The sequence below is a fragment of the Marmota monax genome, unplaced genomic scaffold, assembly GCF_021218885.2.
Source record: "Marmota monax isolate L192 unplaced genomic scaffold, Marmota_monax_Labrador192_F-V1.1 WCK01_AAM20220418_F8-fsc00001, whole genome shotgun sequence".
Taxonomy (NCBI): Eukaryota; Metazoa; Chordata; class Mammalia; order Rodentia; family Sciuridae; genus Marmota; species Marmota monax.
In genome coordinates, this window is record NW_026693777.1 from 45,243,786 (window position 1) to 45,259,854 (window position 16,069).

The 16,069-nt window shown below is 39.0% G+C and overlaps 1 protein-coding gene across 4 annotated transcripts in view; it reads right to left on the bottom strand.

The window, feature by feature from the left end:
* Positions 1-3,044: 3,044 nt before the first annotated feature.
* Positions 3,045-16,069, bottom strand: part of Tgm5 (transglutaminase 5) — a 41,317-nt gene continuing 28,292 nt past the window's right edge. For all 4 annotated transcript variants that reach the window (XM_058584733.1, XM_058584734.1, XM_046461677.2 and 1 more), the window contains 4 exons: positions 5,751-6,116; positions 5,071-5,231; positions 3,754-3,887; positions 3,045-3,559 (listed from right to left, as the gene is read on the bottom strand). In XM_058584733.1, coding sequence (XP_058440716.1) covers positions 3,406-3,559; positions 3,754-3,887; positions 5,071-5,231; positions 5,751-6,116 — 815 coding nt within the window. In that variant the 3' untranslated portion in view covers positions 3,045-3,405. The remainder of the gene's footprint in view (positions 3,560-3,753; positions 3,888-5,070; positions 5,232-5,750; positions 6,117-16,069) is intronic.

The window sequence follows — 16,069 nt, forward strand, 5'->3', positions numbered from 1 at the left end:
AGAGGGAGAGGAGGGAGTGCTTGGAGAAGCACCAAGAGGGACAGAGGTGCTTTCTGTTCAGCCTGTTGCCACAAAACTCTTCTTGGAGTCACTGATTTTGTTAAAGCTTTCCCCAATAAATCTTGTCTTGCATGCTGTCTCCAGAGACTTTCTCTGGCTTTTTCACAAACTACCTCACTGCCCTGGCACAACTGGGCTGTGGAGAGATAAGCTCCTAGAATGACAGGGGGAAAAAATGACAACCAGGCTCAGAACTGCAAAAAGGAGAAATCCAGGCCAGCTCAGGGGCCTAGGCATCAGGAATAGAAGGGAGGATTGGTTGCCCTGTGGGTCTTTGTTGCTGGGAAGGACGGGTTCCTGGTTTTTCCCTTCTCTGGCTCACCCAGCTCTGCAAAGTTCTGGGGAGAAGAGTCCAATTGGTCCACTGTAAGTTCCATGCCCACCTCTAGCTGTGAGGAAGCAGAACACCTCTGCTGACGGAGACACAAACACTGCAAACAGAGAGAAAAGGAGCTCCTTCTAAGAGATGCCTTTACAAGGCTCTTTTATACCTAGAACTGTACTGGGTGTTGTAAGAAAAAATCATATCAAGTTCTGTTGGAGTTGAGGGATTGCTTTGGTGGCTAGGATGAGTTGGGAGGACCTTATTTGACCTGTTTACTGCTCCATTTCTCAGGTCTAGAACATTCGGCTCATAGGTCCTCAATACATGTTAAATGAATAGATGAAAAACAACCTTTGCCACCAAGAAAGGCCTTAACTCGCAGAATTGCAACTTCTGTGGCAGATCAGGGTGGGGAACTCTTTGTTCTTTAAGCGCTTCTTAAATCACGTGAATTCTGTTCAGCTCTGCAAAGTAAAATCAATTCTGCAGGCAGTGACTGTGATCTAGGATGTAGAAGCAACAGATGCCTGAAGATGGTGGCCATCCAAACTCCTTAGACTGCCACCTGAAACTCTTCACCCACCTGGCTCTTGCCTGGTTTTTTTTTTCTGCTGCTTGTTTCCCCCTACTCTGACCTCTCACGTCTGATTGACTTGCAGTTCCTGGCTGCTAGACTCCACCCTGTTTCTTTCTAATCCTGAGCCTGTATTTGACCAACTCTTAGTCCTTTAGTTTTAATTTAAATGCCACTTCCCCCAGGAAGCTCTCCTTGATCCACAATCCCAAGACTGGACTGGTTGGCCTTCTTTGTCCTCCCACAGCACCTTAGGTTATTCCAGTGGTGGTTCTCATCACTCTGCATTATAATCTCCTGTTTATTTTTCTTTCTGCATGTGCTTACACATGAACAACTTGAGTGCAGGCCCTTGTCATTCCTTGAGTCCTCAGTGCCTACCTCACTAGAAGAAACTGTAAATATTTGTTGAGGTGTTAATGAAAGTGGTGTTAAAACCAGCTACCCCCCCCCCACACACACACACCTTAGTGGCACACACCTGTAATCCTAGTGGCTCCAGAGGCCGAGGCAGGAGGATTGCAAGCTCAAAGCCACCCTTAGTAATTTAGCAAGATTTTGTCTCTAAATAAAATATAAAAAAGGGCTGGGGATGTGGCTCAGTGGTTGAGCGCCCCTGGATTCAATCCCCAGCACCAACATAGGAAAAAAATATGTACATACAGAGCTCATGAAAGAGTCTGAGGGTGTGGTAGCAGAAGTCTTCCAAGAACTTCAAACTAGATCATGACAGATACCCCACTGTGTGCCTCTCCACAGTGTTTTCCTTAAATGATTTCTCATGATTGTCATGTAATAATTATAGGTTGGAGTAATTATAGGTTACTTCTAGCTCTGTGCCACCAGCTCCTGGTTCTCAGCCCACTCACAGGATGAGCAGCCTACTAGATGATTCCCACCATACCCCTTCTCAAATTAACTGCATTGACCTTTTTGTTTGTATACAATGGAAGTATTTAACTTCTTTATTTAATGGATGTACATTTAATAGAATAGTTGTCTCCATCTCATAGCCATTGCCTGAAGGGCAGGTGCTTCATACCTTTCTCAGTACAGAACTTTGTGTGTTGCCATGAGAAAGCAGGTGCATCCAAGAGGAGATAATAATTGGAGTTGCTTTGTGTTTCATAGGACCCAGAAAGGATGGAATATAAATGACCAGAAGAAGCACACACTACAACCTATAGAAAACTCTGAAGGAATTTCATTTCCTACCCAAAATCTATATCATACCTGAACATGGTAGCACATGCCTGTAATCCTATCTACTGGGGAGGCTGAGTCAGGATGGTCATAAGTTCCAGGCCAGCCTCAACAACTTAGTGGACCTTGTCTCAAAAAAAAGAAAGACTGGTGGACTGGGGATGTAGTGCAGTGACAGAGTACTCACCTAACATGTGTGAGGCCCTGGTTCAATTCTAGTACAAAAAAAAAAAAAATCTACCTGCCTGCATTATTCAATTGGCCTTGTCTCCTGAACTCTAGCCAATCCAAGACCCTCCAGGACCACAACGCATCAGTGGACTTTGAGAGAAAATTCTAAGACTGTGAGGACCAAGATGTTGCTTGGATTCATATGGAAAGGGATCCAAGGGAATGCTGAGAGTGAGAGATTTGCCCAGATTTTCTCCAAGATGTAAACATATAGGTGTATGTAGAGACATAAACAGAAGTTATAGCTCTTTTGTTTTTCTTTCAGTACTGGGGATTGAACTCAGTGATCTACCACTGAGCTAAATCCCAGTCCTTTTTTAAGGTTTTAAATTTTGAGACAGGGTATCACTAAACTGCCCAGATTGGCTTCATATTTGCAATCTTCCTGTCTCAGCCTGTTTTTTGCTTTCCAAACTAGATCATGACAGATACCCCATCTGTTGCTAGGTTTATATGTCTGCAGGGAGTTTGTTTTGTTTACTGTCTTGTCCCCCTGTGCTCAAAACAGTGTACAGCATATACTAGACAATCAATAAATCTCAAATGAGCAATTGGGCTCAGGCATTGAAACAACAGGACACTCCCAGCAACCAGAAAATAGGCAGAAGCTTATGTAGGGAAAGTGATGATTACTCGAGTGAAGGACATGAGAGCAAGGATTGAAGTTTATTGATATGAGAAATTAGTCATTGCAACAACAGGACAACAGCAATCTGCTCAGTGAGTCTTCTTTCCTTGATATATGAGGAGCAGTAAGTCATGGCCATGTCCTACTGGTACCCTCTGACATCTGTCACACTTCTGTATGAGAAACCATGGAATCACTGGGTCTTGAATGGAGTCCTGGGCAGCTGTACCAATGGCCAAGGAACTAGCCATCATTGACATCTCCCCTATTGCTCACGTCAGAGCCTGAGGAGCCTTTGATGTTGGGGAAAGGTACAGCTTGCATTTAAATTTGCTCCTTTCCCTGAAGTTTAAAATCCACACGTCCAGCTCACCATCCCAGGATTTATAACCCAAAGTCTACATACACATTCCTGTAACCCTTGATGTCCTTAAACTTGTTGCTTCTCAGATTAGCTTGGATCTGCCTCTGGCCACTCTTGAAGGGGACAGTCTTCAGAGAGACAGTGACTTTGTATCGGGGTTTGAGGACTCCAATGCTGCAGCAAAGAATGGAAAAGGTCAGAACAACCCACAGGCATTACAATAACTATAAAGCCCTTTTCCACTGAACTTCCTGGTCTCTCCCTCCTCCAGTGTACTGAGCCTGGCCCAGGAGCCTACATCTAGAAAGAAGGATAATGCTAATCCCAGAATAAAATGAGAGAGAAGGCTGAGCACTCCCAGCACTTACAGGACCCTTTGCTGCTTCTTAAAGAGGCCACTTCCTTCCAAGGTCAGGACACAATCTTCCACTTGTTCTGAGAGGGGATTTGAAAATACGACCTGAATAGTAAGTGGCTGGTTCATAATGGCTGCTCCTAGCACCTAAACGAACAGAGCAGGGAAGTAGTGCTTAGTTCTCAATCCCGAATCACTGAATGCTTATGGATAGCACTATTTTGTAGGGTTCCAGAATATGCCACCCCAAAATATGCTACTTTGACATCAGGATTATTTTAAGTTGGAGGCAACAAGAAATGCTCTCTGGCCTCCTTCTATTTACCTTAAAGCAGGACATATATTTACTAAGATATCCCCTCTTTTCTCTACCTAGAAGGACAAAAGTTAATCCCTGAGACAATCTAAGAGGTTTATCAGCCTGGAGGGGCACAAGAGGAATCTACGTAACAAACTTTCCTAACTAACCCTTACCTCCATGAATTTCCCATTTACTGGACTTCTCACAATCTGCCACCCCCTACTCCCACACATAGAGAAGAAAAGTCTTTTTCCTTTGTTTTGTCACTTCTCTAAAAGTGTATTAATCCTTTGCTAAGATGCTACACAGGCCCAAGTGCTCACCAGACATTTGAGTTGCCCCATTTAGGGGCTCATGGACTCTCTAAACGGGGTCCGGGAGGTAGATTGGCCTTGAGGCGATGGTACTGGAAGAAAGGAGCCCTAAACATCATCCCACTCAAAAGACCACAGAATGTCAGAGCAGGAGGGGTCCTCAGAAGCTCTGTAGTGTAATCCTCTATTTTGTTTTTAGGCATATCTACTCAATATATTTTATTTTTTTTTAAACATCAAATTGTATACTTTATTTTTAAGTGGTGCTGAGAATCAAACCAAGCACCTTGCAGGTGCCAGGTGAGCACTCTACATTGAGCCACATCCTCATCCCCTATAATCCTCTTTTTTGACAGTTAAAGAAGTAAAGGCCCAGATGCATAGCCAGGAAATGGCAAATTAAATCTGAGCTAACCTTGAGGCAGGGCTATCTCTCTATCTGAGCCCCTCCCATCTGGACTCTGTGTCTATTTGTTGACCCTAGGAAGGCCAACAGCAGGAGGTGGCACAAGAAAGAATATTTCTGACAGTACATGGCCCCTGCTCAAGGACCCACTCATAAAGCCTCAGTGGTACTAGAGAATAAAGACCTCTAAGATAATTTTCCCATTCTAAGGGCACCAGAAGAAGCAAAGAAAAGGAGGGGCTAAGGGCTCCACCCCCCTCCCAGTCAGAGTCAAGGAGATCCATGGCCATTTGCAGGTCTCCTGCCTACATTAATCATGATGCCTGGGTAAGTCAAGGTGATGATCTTGTTTGCCAGGATTTTCTCAGGACTGCTCTTTTCTTCACCCAGGGCACTGAGGCGGATTAGCTTGTCTGTTGACAGGTACTGGCTGTACTGGGAATAGAGGATTTTGCAGGGGTAGCTCTTTGCTAGGGAGAGAACACAATGATGAAGTGAGAATAGCTGAGAAAATCAATTGGGCCTGGATTGGATCTGATAGCTCTTCCATAGAGAAGAGGGAACCAATGTGTAACCAAGTCCTGCTGAAGCAAGCACTAGTTTTTCAGACAGAGAAAACTCGAGACTGAGTGGTGAAATGGTTTGCCCAATCATTCTGCTAGCAAATGGGTGAGCTGAGGCTCCAGCCAAGGTCTAGATGACTCTAAAGTTTAGACTTTTCCCACTAAATTAACTACTTTCCTTGAAGATTCAAAAGGGGAGCAGGAATGAGGAGGAGGAGAAATGAAGAGGGAGACAGAAGAAAGGGAGTAGGGAGTAAGAGGGAATGAGAGAAAAGGAAGAGGAGAAATATGGACTGGAGAACATAGTAAGAAGAACAGTGTCCCGGGGGTCTGTCCCCAGAGCTCTGTTGGCTGACTTGACTCTTCAGTAGTGGCCTAACTGACTCTGCACGTAGTGTGTGCCATGCCCATATTCAGAGCCCATACCTTCTTTAGGAGACAATGTGATAAATGCCATGTCCTGCCAGAATGGGGACAGTGGGCTGCCATCATGAAGCAGGGACTGGGCACTCAGGTTCACTTTGAGATCCTTGAACTGGGATGACATATTGAGTGCCAGCAGGACAAAATTTATGTCCTGGCCCATGTTGGGAGAGTCTAGTAGCTTGAATTTCAGGGAGACCTGGACAACATCACTAGGTCGAAGGGAAGGTGTATCCAGGCTGTGAGGGTTGTCCTGGTTTGGTGGCATGGGCCTGGAGGGTTCTGAGTCTGTTCGATGGGGGCTTTGGAACCTTCCATTCTTCAGTTTCTGTAGAGCCTTCAGAAACACCTGCCTCTCTTGAGGAGAACCTAGGATGGTAGAACACAGAATTAGCTGTGGGCTAGGCTAACTAGGGGGCAAGATTTGGCTGAAGGCCCACCCTCAATGCCTCTGCCAACACTATAGAGGTTAGAGGGGCTTAATACCAGTAATAAATATTTAAAAAAGCATTCATTAAGTACACTCTTTCTAGGTTCTCTCCTGGTTCATTCTAAACCACACACCAATGGTACATTTGGAACAAACCTAATCAGGACTTGGATTGCCCTCTAATACTGAAATAGCAACAACACATCAACAGCAGACTCCTGGAAAATCTGGACCTGGGCACCATTCAGTGATGAAATAGTGGAAGTGACTAAAAGTTCAGAGAAAATAAGGAACCTGTTGAGAATTTCTGGAAAAATAGGCAAAAATAATGACAGATTAGAGAGACCTAGCCCTTCAATGACCAGATGATGTTGCATATCAACACACATCAAGAACTTTCAGGAACCTAACAAAAGAGGTGAAAGACTTATACAATGAAAACTACAGAACCCTAAAGAGAGAAATAGAAGAAGATCTTAGAAGATGGAAAAATATACACTGTTCATGGATAGGCAGAACTAACATCATCAAAATGGCGATACTACCAAAAGTTCTCTATAGGTTTAATCCAATCAAAATCCCAACGGCATTTCTTGTAGAAATAGATAAAGCAATCATGAAATTCATATGGAAAAATAAAAGACCCAGAATAGCAAAAACAACTCTAAGCAGGAAGTGTGAATCAGGCGGTATAGCGATACCAGACCTCAAACTATACTACAGAGCAATAGTAACAAAAACAGCATGGTACTGGTACCAAAACAGGCGGGTGGACCAATGGTACAGAATAGAGGACACAGAAACCAATCCACAAAACTACAACTATCTTATATTTGATAAAGGGGCTAAAAGCATGAAATGGAGGAAGGATAGCATCTTCAACAAATGGTGCTGGGAAAACTGGAAATCCATATGCAACAAAATGAAACTGAATCCCTTTCTCTCGCCATGCACAAAAGTTAACTCAAAATAGATCAAGGAGCTTGATATCAAATCAGAGACATGGCGTCTGATACAAGAAAAAGTTGGCTACGATCTACATACTGTGGGGTCGGGCTCCAAATTCCTCAATAGGACACCCATAGCACAAGAGTTAATAACTAGAATCAACAAATGGGACTTACTCAAACTAAAAAGTTTTTTCTCAGCAAAAGAAACAATAAGAGAGGTAAATAGGGAGCCTACATCCTGGGAACAAATCTTTACTCCTCACACTTCAGATAGAGCCCTAATATCCAGAGTATACAAAGAACTCAAAAAATTAAACAATAAGAAAACGAATAACCCAATCAACAAATGGGCCAAGGACCTGAACAGACACTTCTCAGAGGAGGACATACAATCAATCAATAAGTACATGAAAAAATGCTCACCATCTCTAGCAGTCAGAGAAATGCAAATCAAAACCACCCTAAGATACCATCTCACTCCAGTAAGATTGGCAGCCATTATGAAGTCAAACAACAACAAGTGCTGGCGAGGATGTGGGGAAAAGGGTACACTTGTACACTGCTGGTGGGACTGCAAATTGGTGTAGCCAATTTGGAAAGCAGTATGGAGATTTCTTGGAAAGCTGGGAATGGAACCACCATTTGACCCAGCTATTCCCCTTCTCAGTCTATTCCCTAAAGACCTAAAAAGAGCATGCTACAGGGACACTGCTACATCGATGTTCATAGCAGCACAATTCACAATAGCAAGACTGTGGAACCAACCTAGATGCCCTTCAATAGACGAATGGATAAAAAAAATGTGGCAGTTATACACAATGGAATATTACTCTGCATTAAAAAATGACAAAATCATAGAATTTGCAGGGAAATGGATGGCATTAGAACAGATTATGCTAAGTGAAGCTAGCCAATCCCTAAAAAACAAATGCCAAATGTTTTCTTTGATATAAGGAGAGTAACTAAGAACAGAGTTGGGAGGAAGACCATGAGAAGAAGATTAACATTAAACAGGGGTGAGAGGTGGGATGGAAAAGGAAAGAGAAGGGAAATTGCATGGAAATGGAAGGAGACCCTCATGGTTATACAAAATTACATACAAGAGGAAGTGAGGGGAAAGGGGGAAAAAACAAGGGGGAGAAATGAATTACAGTAGATGGGGTAGAGAGAGAAGATGGGAGGGGAGGGGATGGGGGATAGTAGAGGATAGGAAAGGCAGCAGAATACAACAGACACTAGTATAGCAATATGTAAAACAGTGGATGTGTAACCGATGTGATGCTGCAATCTGTATACGGGGTAAAAATGGGAGTTCATAACCCACTTGAATCAAAGTGTGAAATATGATTTGTCAAGAACTATGTAATGTTTTGAACAACCAACAATAAAAATTAAAAAATAAAAATAAAAAAATAAACCATAAAAAAAAGAACTTTCAGGAAACTATGACTTCAATTAATAGGGTTCCAGAAACAGAGCAGACAGTGATCAGTATGTGAGAAGTCATAGAGAATTTAAAACAGCTATTTAAAGAAAAGTCAATGACTTGAAGAAACAGTGAAATGTTTCGATACTCTAACAGAGAAACAACAGAGATTTTTTTCAATTAAAAAAAATCAAATAGAAATCTTGAGCTGAAAAAATATACTTAGCAAAATTAAACATGCAATAGAAAGTATCAATAGAAAAAAAAGAGAAAGTATCAATAGGATAGGACAAACAGAAGGAAGAATTAGTGAGCACAAAGATCAGCTATTTCTTTTAAAAACTGATGAAAAATACTGGTTTGGAATTGTTAAACCACCTCTGAACAGAATACTGTCTGTTCTGGTTCATTGGGTTGAGTGAGGAGGGAGGGAAGAAGTTGCAAAAGGTATTTTGTTAGAGCATGCTAGAAAATTTTAGCTTACCCATTGTCCTGTAATGTGAATTTCATTTAACTTTACTGTACTATATATATTGTATATATACTGGATAGAGGAGTCCTAATTTTATAAATCTTGTCTCTAGATATTAAAGAGGTTGCCAATGTATGACACAAGTAGAGTTAGTAAACTAATACATTTTGTACGCTTTGTGTTAAAATTCATAGAAAGGCAGTCCTCTGAAAAGGAAGTGAAATTGTAACATTTTATCATGTGACACTCAGATGTGACACATGTGATATAGAAGAAAGAAGTGGAAGAAATGAAGGATTCTAGGCCAGAATGATCCTATTTAGAAGATGCTTTCAGATATAACCATTGTTATATGTGTGTTTATTTAACACAATATGGACATAGTGGACAAACTTAGACTTTCTAGATGTTTAGAAGTGCAAAAAGTATGTTAAGAGTAGAGGTAGTAAAGGAAACATTTTGTGGATATCTTTTGGTTAAAATTCATAATGAAATAACTGTCTTTTGGAATAGGATGATTAAAACACTTCTCTGAGCAGCACATATTATATCAGTGCTGGTTCAGGAAAGAAGAAGGAAAAGAAAATGCAAAGGGCTTTATACCAATGTATTTTCTGTGAATTGACCGTTGGCTCTTATGTCTGTGAGTTTTGTTTTCTTATGCTGTGTAAATAATGTATATAAAGGACAAATGAATCCTAATTTACATGTAGTCTATCTAGATGTTAAAGAGGTTGCCAGTGTATGATAAAAGAAGAGTTAATAAGCTAACACATTGAGTACGCTTAGTGTTAAATTCATAAGAAAGGCAGTTCTTAAAACCACTAAGAAAGTAAAATTGTTAAAGTCATCTCTAAGCATTACAGATACATAAATCTGGACCCTGGGTTAATAAGAGATTAGAAGGGTAAGGGTTCTAGACCAGAATGTTTCTGTTTGGAAGACACTTTCAAATTCTAGCCTTTAAAAAAAGGAGGTTTTGCTTCAAAGTATAGCCTTTGTTAAGTAAGTGTTGCAGTTTATTCAGTGCTACTGTATATATGGTTGGAAACTTAAGTCCTTGTTGGAAACATCTAGTGTTTCTAGATGTTTAAAAGTACACAACATATGGTAAAAGTAGAGGGCTAAATTTTTTGTTACTACATAGGAATGGTTGCCATTTAGGGGACTGGAATTGTTGAACTTGATGTCTTGGAGAGTATGTTAAAGGTTCACTGGGTGGTGTGGGGGAAGGAGAAAGTATGCATAGAGAAGCAATCATGTCCCTTAGATTAGTTCAGATGGTCCAGCCATTCTTATATATACATTTTAATTAATATTGCTGAGTATTAAAGGATAAGTCTTAATGTCCAATGTTTGCTAGAAGTAGTAAAATAATCCCTATATATAAATATCCTTTTGTTAGTTTTTAGGAAGAATTGTCTTCTGGGAATGACCCTTGTTAATCCACTTCTTGGAGCTAGGGGTAGTCCTGAATTTAGTCACTGGAATGATGAAGAGGGAAAAGAGGAAGTGTGAGGGGAAGTGCTCTTTGCTAATATGTCCATATCTGGAAGACAGGTTTAGATTATAACCATAGATTTATATGTGCATTTTTTGATAAAGTATTTGTGTTTATTGTGCACAAAGTTCATACTTTATTTCACAATATCTAAACTTTCTAGATGTCCTGAGGTGACAATAAATCATAAAAAGTAGAGCTAGTGAATTAGCCAATTTGTAAATATCTTTGTTATAATTGATAGAAAAGATGCTTCTTGGGCATGAAATTGCTTTATCTCTGGGCAGCGTATATTAGGACTTGTTCATTAGCTGGCAGCAGAGGGGCACAGGGAAGCACACAGGGAAAGACGGGAGCAAGTGCTCAAGGATTTGCATTTTGATATGAACTACTGGTGTGTGTGCATCTTCTGGCTGTACTATAGGAATACTTTAATTCACTGGGAACATGCATTCTTCCTAATATTTTAGTAGTAGAAATCTTATAATAAAACAAGCTTGGTGTATTAAGGGAATGCATTATTTTAGTTGTAACTCTGCCAATATGTCTATCTAGAGGACTGTCTTCAGTGAAATTTTTGTTCCCAAGAAAGGATAACATATTGAGTTGGTGTAGTATATTCTTGGTTATCAAAAATACTCATGTGGCTTTAGGATTTTGAATGGGTGAATATTCATGATGTGTGGGAAAGCATGATACATACTGTGATCTCAATCACTCAAAATGGGATATTGTGTATGTATACATACGACCTGGAGGGACACATCCAACTAAGATGCTTGGGACTGGATGACTTTGTCGTTTTTGCTTGTGTTTTTATTTTACCTGTAATGCACATATTAACTTTTAAAAAATAAATTCTATTTTTAAAACATGGAAAAGGGGCTGGGAATGTGGCTCAAGCAGTAGCGCGCTCACCTGGCATGCGTGCGGCCCAGTTTAGATCCTCAGCACTACATACAAACAAAGATGTTGTGTCCGCCGAAAACTAAAAAATAAATATTAAAAATTCTCTCCCCCCCCACCTCTCTCTCTCTCTCTTTAAAAAAAAAAACCTGGAAAAAAAAAGACAAGCTATTTGAAAATACACAATTGGAGAAGAAAAAAGAATGAAGAAAAAAATGAAAGTTTACTGGGACTTTGGAACAGTATTAAAAGAGAAATGTTTGAATTACTAGAATTCAGGAAGGACTTGAGAATACCAAAGGATTAGAAGCTTTATTCAAATAAATTATAATAAAAAACTTCTCAAACCTAGGGAAAGATGTAAATATCCAGGTACAGGAAATTCAAAGGTCACCAGTTAAATTTAATTGAATCAAATCCACCCCGAGACATCTAATTGAGCTTTCAAAGGTGAAAGATAAAGACAAGGTTGTCAAGGCTGCAAGAGAAAGAGATAAGTAACATATAGGGGTGACCCAATTCACTTGAAAGCGGACTTCTTAGCAGAAACCTTGTAGGCCAGGAGAAAATGGCAGGAGAATTTCACAGAAAAAAAAAAAAATTCTGTCAGCTGAGAGTACTGTTCCCAGCAAAGTTATCCTTTAAAAATAAAGACATTTGCAAACAAATAAAAGCTGAGAAGAATGTATTTCCACTACACCTGTTCTAAAAGAAATATTAAAGGAAGTTCTTTAATATTAAAGGAAGTTGAAATAGACATTAATGAATAAGAAGAAAACACAAGAAAGTATAAAACTCAATGATGAAAGTAATTATACAAATTCTGAATGCTGAACATTGTAAGCATGGTGATGATATGGAAAAAAATATATATATATATATTTGGGATACTGAGGACTGAACCCAGGGGTGCTTTACCACTCAGCTACATCCCCAGTCCTTAAATTTTTTTTTAATATTTTTTATTTTGTGACAGTGTCTCACTAAGTTGCTGAGGATAGGCTTGAACTTCTGAACCTCCTTCCTCAGTCTCCTGAATCTCTGGGATTACAGATGTGTATCACCATGTCTGGCCATTTATGTCTTTAGTATGAAAACTAATAAACAAAATAATTAAAAAATATAACTACATTAATATGTTAAAATATAGGCAATATAGAAATATGTAAAATGGGATACAAAAAATTCAAAATGTGGGAAATGGAATACAAATGTAGAGTTTTCTTTTTTTAATATTTTTTTTAGTTATAGATGGACACAATATCTTTATTTTATTTATTTTTTATGTGGTGCTGAGGATTGAACCCAGGGCCTCACGCATGCTAGGTGAGCGCTCTACCTCTGAGCCACAAACCCAGCCCTAGAGTTTTCTTATTAGTATATTTTCTCTTGCTCTTTTGTTTCTGTTCTTACATGTATAATCATAGAAAGTTGCTATAATTTCAAAAGAGCTTGCTGTAATCAAGAGATGTTTTTTTGTAAGCCTCATGGTAACCACACAGAAAACATCTATTACAGACAAACCAAAAATAATAAGCAAGGAATCAAAGCATGCTATTAGAGTAAATCACTTAATCACAAAGGACGATCATAAGAGAGGGAGAAATAAAGAAAAGAACCTCAACAAAACCAAAAAACAAGTTACACAATAACCATAGTAAGAACAGACCTATCAGCAATTACTTTGAATTTAAGTTCTCCAATTAAAATACATAGAGTTACTGAATGGGGTAAAAAAAAAGAACAAACAATATGTTGTTTACAAGGAACTCACTTCACCATTAAGGATACACAGAAGACTGAAAGGTTCTGGGTGGGAAAAGATATATCATGCAAATGAAATGCAAAAGAAAGCAGGAGTCACCAAATTATTTCAGATTACGTAGACTTTTAAATCAAAAGCAGTAAAAAGAGACAAGAAAAGTCATTATATAATGATAAAGGGGTCAAATCAGCAAGGGGAAATAGCAATTCTAAATATCCATGTACCCAGTATTGGAGCACCCAAATATATAAAGCAAATATTAGTAGACCCAAAGGGAGAGATAGTTGAGGATTTGAACCCCACTATCCAAACCTATGCATATAGCAAAAGCTATAAGGAAAGTATCAATCAATGCCCACATCAAAGAAATAGGATGATCTCAAGAAACTACAAAAGCAAGAGTAAACCCAACATTAGCAGAAGAAAAGAAATAACAAAGATAAAAGCAGAAATAAATGAAAATGGAGACTAAAAAAGTACAAAATATCAATGAGAGGTGGTTCCTTGAAGAGATAAATGAAATAGACAAACCCTTAGCCAGACTGACAAAGAAAAAGATTCAAATAAAATCAGAGATGAAAGGGAGACATTACAAGTGATACCACAGAAATACAAAAGATCATTAGACATTATTATGAACAACTATATGTCAAGAAGTTTTATAACTAGATGAAATGGTCAAATTCCCACACACATACACCTTACCAAGACTGAATCATGGCTTGGCATTGTGGCTCACACCTGTAATCCCAGTGACTTGGGAGGCTGAGGCAGGAGGATCATGAGTTCAAAGCCAGCCTCAGCAAAAACAAGGTGCTCAGGAACTCAGTGAGACCCTGTCCCTAAATAAAATACAAATAGGGATGTGGCTTAGTGGTCCAGTGCCTCTGAGTTCAATCCCTGGTAGCTTTCCCCCAAAAAAGACTGAATCATGAAGATAGAAATCCTGAACAGACCAGTAATAAGAATGCATCAATAATAAAACCTCCCATCAAAGAAAAGTCCAGGACCAGATGGGTTCACTGCCAAATTCTACCAAACATTGAGATAAAACACAAATTCTCCTTAAGTTATTCCAAAAAGTAGAAGAGGGAGTTATTCTTCCAAACACATTCTATGAAGCCAGAATTACCATGATACCAAAACCAGAAAAGGACACAATAAAAAAAGAAATCTATAGGCTAATATCTTTGATGAATATAGATGCAAAAATCATCAACAAAATAGTAGAAAACTGAGTCCAACAGCACATTCAAAAGATCAAGTGGGATTCATGGAGGAATAAAAAGATAGTTAAATACATGCAAGTCAATAAACATGATGTATCACATCAATAGTGTGAAGGGTAAAATCCATATGGTCTTCTCCACTGATGCTGAAAAGACATTTGATAATGTTTAACATCCTTTCATGATAAAAACTTGGAACAAATTAGGTACAGAAGAAATATGCCACAGCATAATAAAGGCCATTTATAATAAGCAAACAGCTAACATTACAGTGAACAGGCAAAAGCTGAAAGCTTTCTTTCTAAGAGCTGGAAAAGACAGGGTGCTCACTTTCACCCCTTTTATTCAACATAGTTCTGGAAGTCCTAGTAGAGCAATCAGGCAGGTGAAAGAAATAAAGGACATTCAAATTGGAAAAGTATCCAAGCTGACCCTGTTTGCAGATTACATGGTCTTATGTATAGAAAACCAAAAACTCCACCAAACAATGATTAGAACCAATAAATAAATTCAGAAAAGTTGCAGGATAAAATCAATGCACAAAAAATGTAGTGCTGCTATATGCCAATAGTGAATTATCTGAAATAGAAATCAAGAAAGCAATTTCATTTACAATAGCACCAAAAAATAAAATATCAAAGAAAAAAATTTTATCAAAGAAGTGAATGGGGCTGGGGTTATGGCTCAGAGGTAGAGCGCTCACCTACCATGCATGAGGCACCGGGTTCGATCCTCAGCACCACATAAAAATAAAAATTTTAAAAATAAAGATATTGTGACCACCTATTACTAAAAAATAAATAAATATTTTAAAAAGCAGTGAAAGACCTCTACAATGAAAATTGTTAAACATTGATGAAAGAAATTGAAGAAGACACAAAAAAGTGAGAAGACGTCCCATATTCACAGATCAGAAGAATCAATATTGCAAAAATGTCCACACTAACTAAGCAATCTACAGATTAAATGCAATCTCCATCAAAATACCAATGACATTCTTCAAAGAACTGGAAGAAATGATCTTAAAATTTATATAAAGCCACACACACAGAACAAAACAAAACAAACAAACAAAAAACCCAAATAGCGAAAGCCATCTTCAGCAAAAAGAACAAAACAGGAGGCATTACCCTATCTGACTTCAAAATGTACTGCAAAGCTTTAGTAATCAAAACAGCATCGTTTTGGTATAAAAACAGACACCCAGACCTATGGAACACAATAGACAGCCTAGAAGTAAACTCACACATCTACAACCAACTGATTTTAAAGAAAGATGCTAAGAACACTTACTGGAGAAGAGTATTTTCAATAAATGGTGCTGGGAATATCAACATGCTAAAGAATGAAACTAGATCCCTATCTCTCACTTCCATCAAAGACAAACTTAAAATGGATTAAAGACTTAAAATTTGAAACTAGAAACTAGAAACTACCAGAAGAGATGCTTCAGGACATTGGAATAGGCATTTGATACTGGGGATTGAACCCAGGGGCACTTCAACACTGAGCTGTGCCCCCAGTCCTTTTTATGTTTTTATGCTGAGACAGGGTCTCACTCAGTTGCTTAGGGTCTTGCTGAATTGCTGAGGTTGGCCTTAAACTTGGGATCCTCCCACTTCAGCCTGCCAGGTGGATTAGAG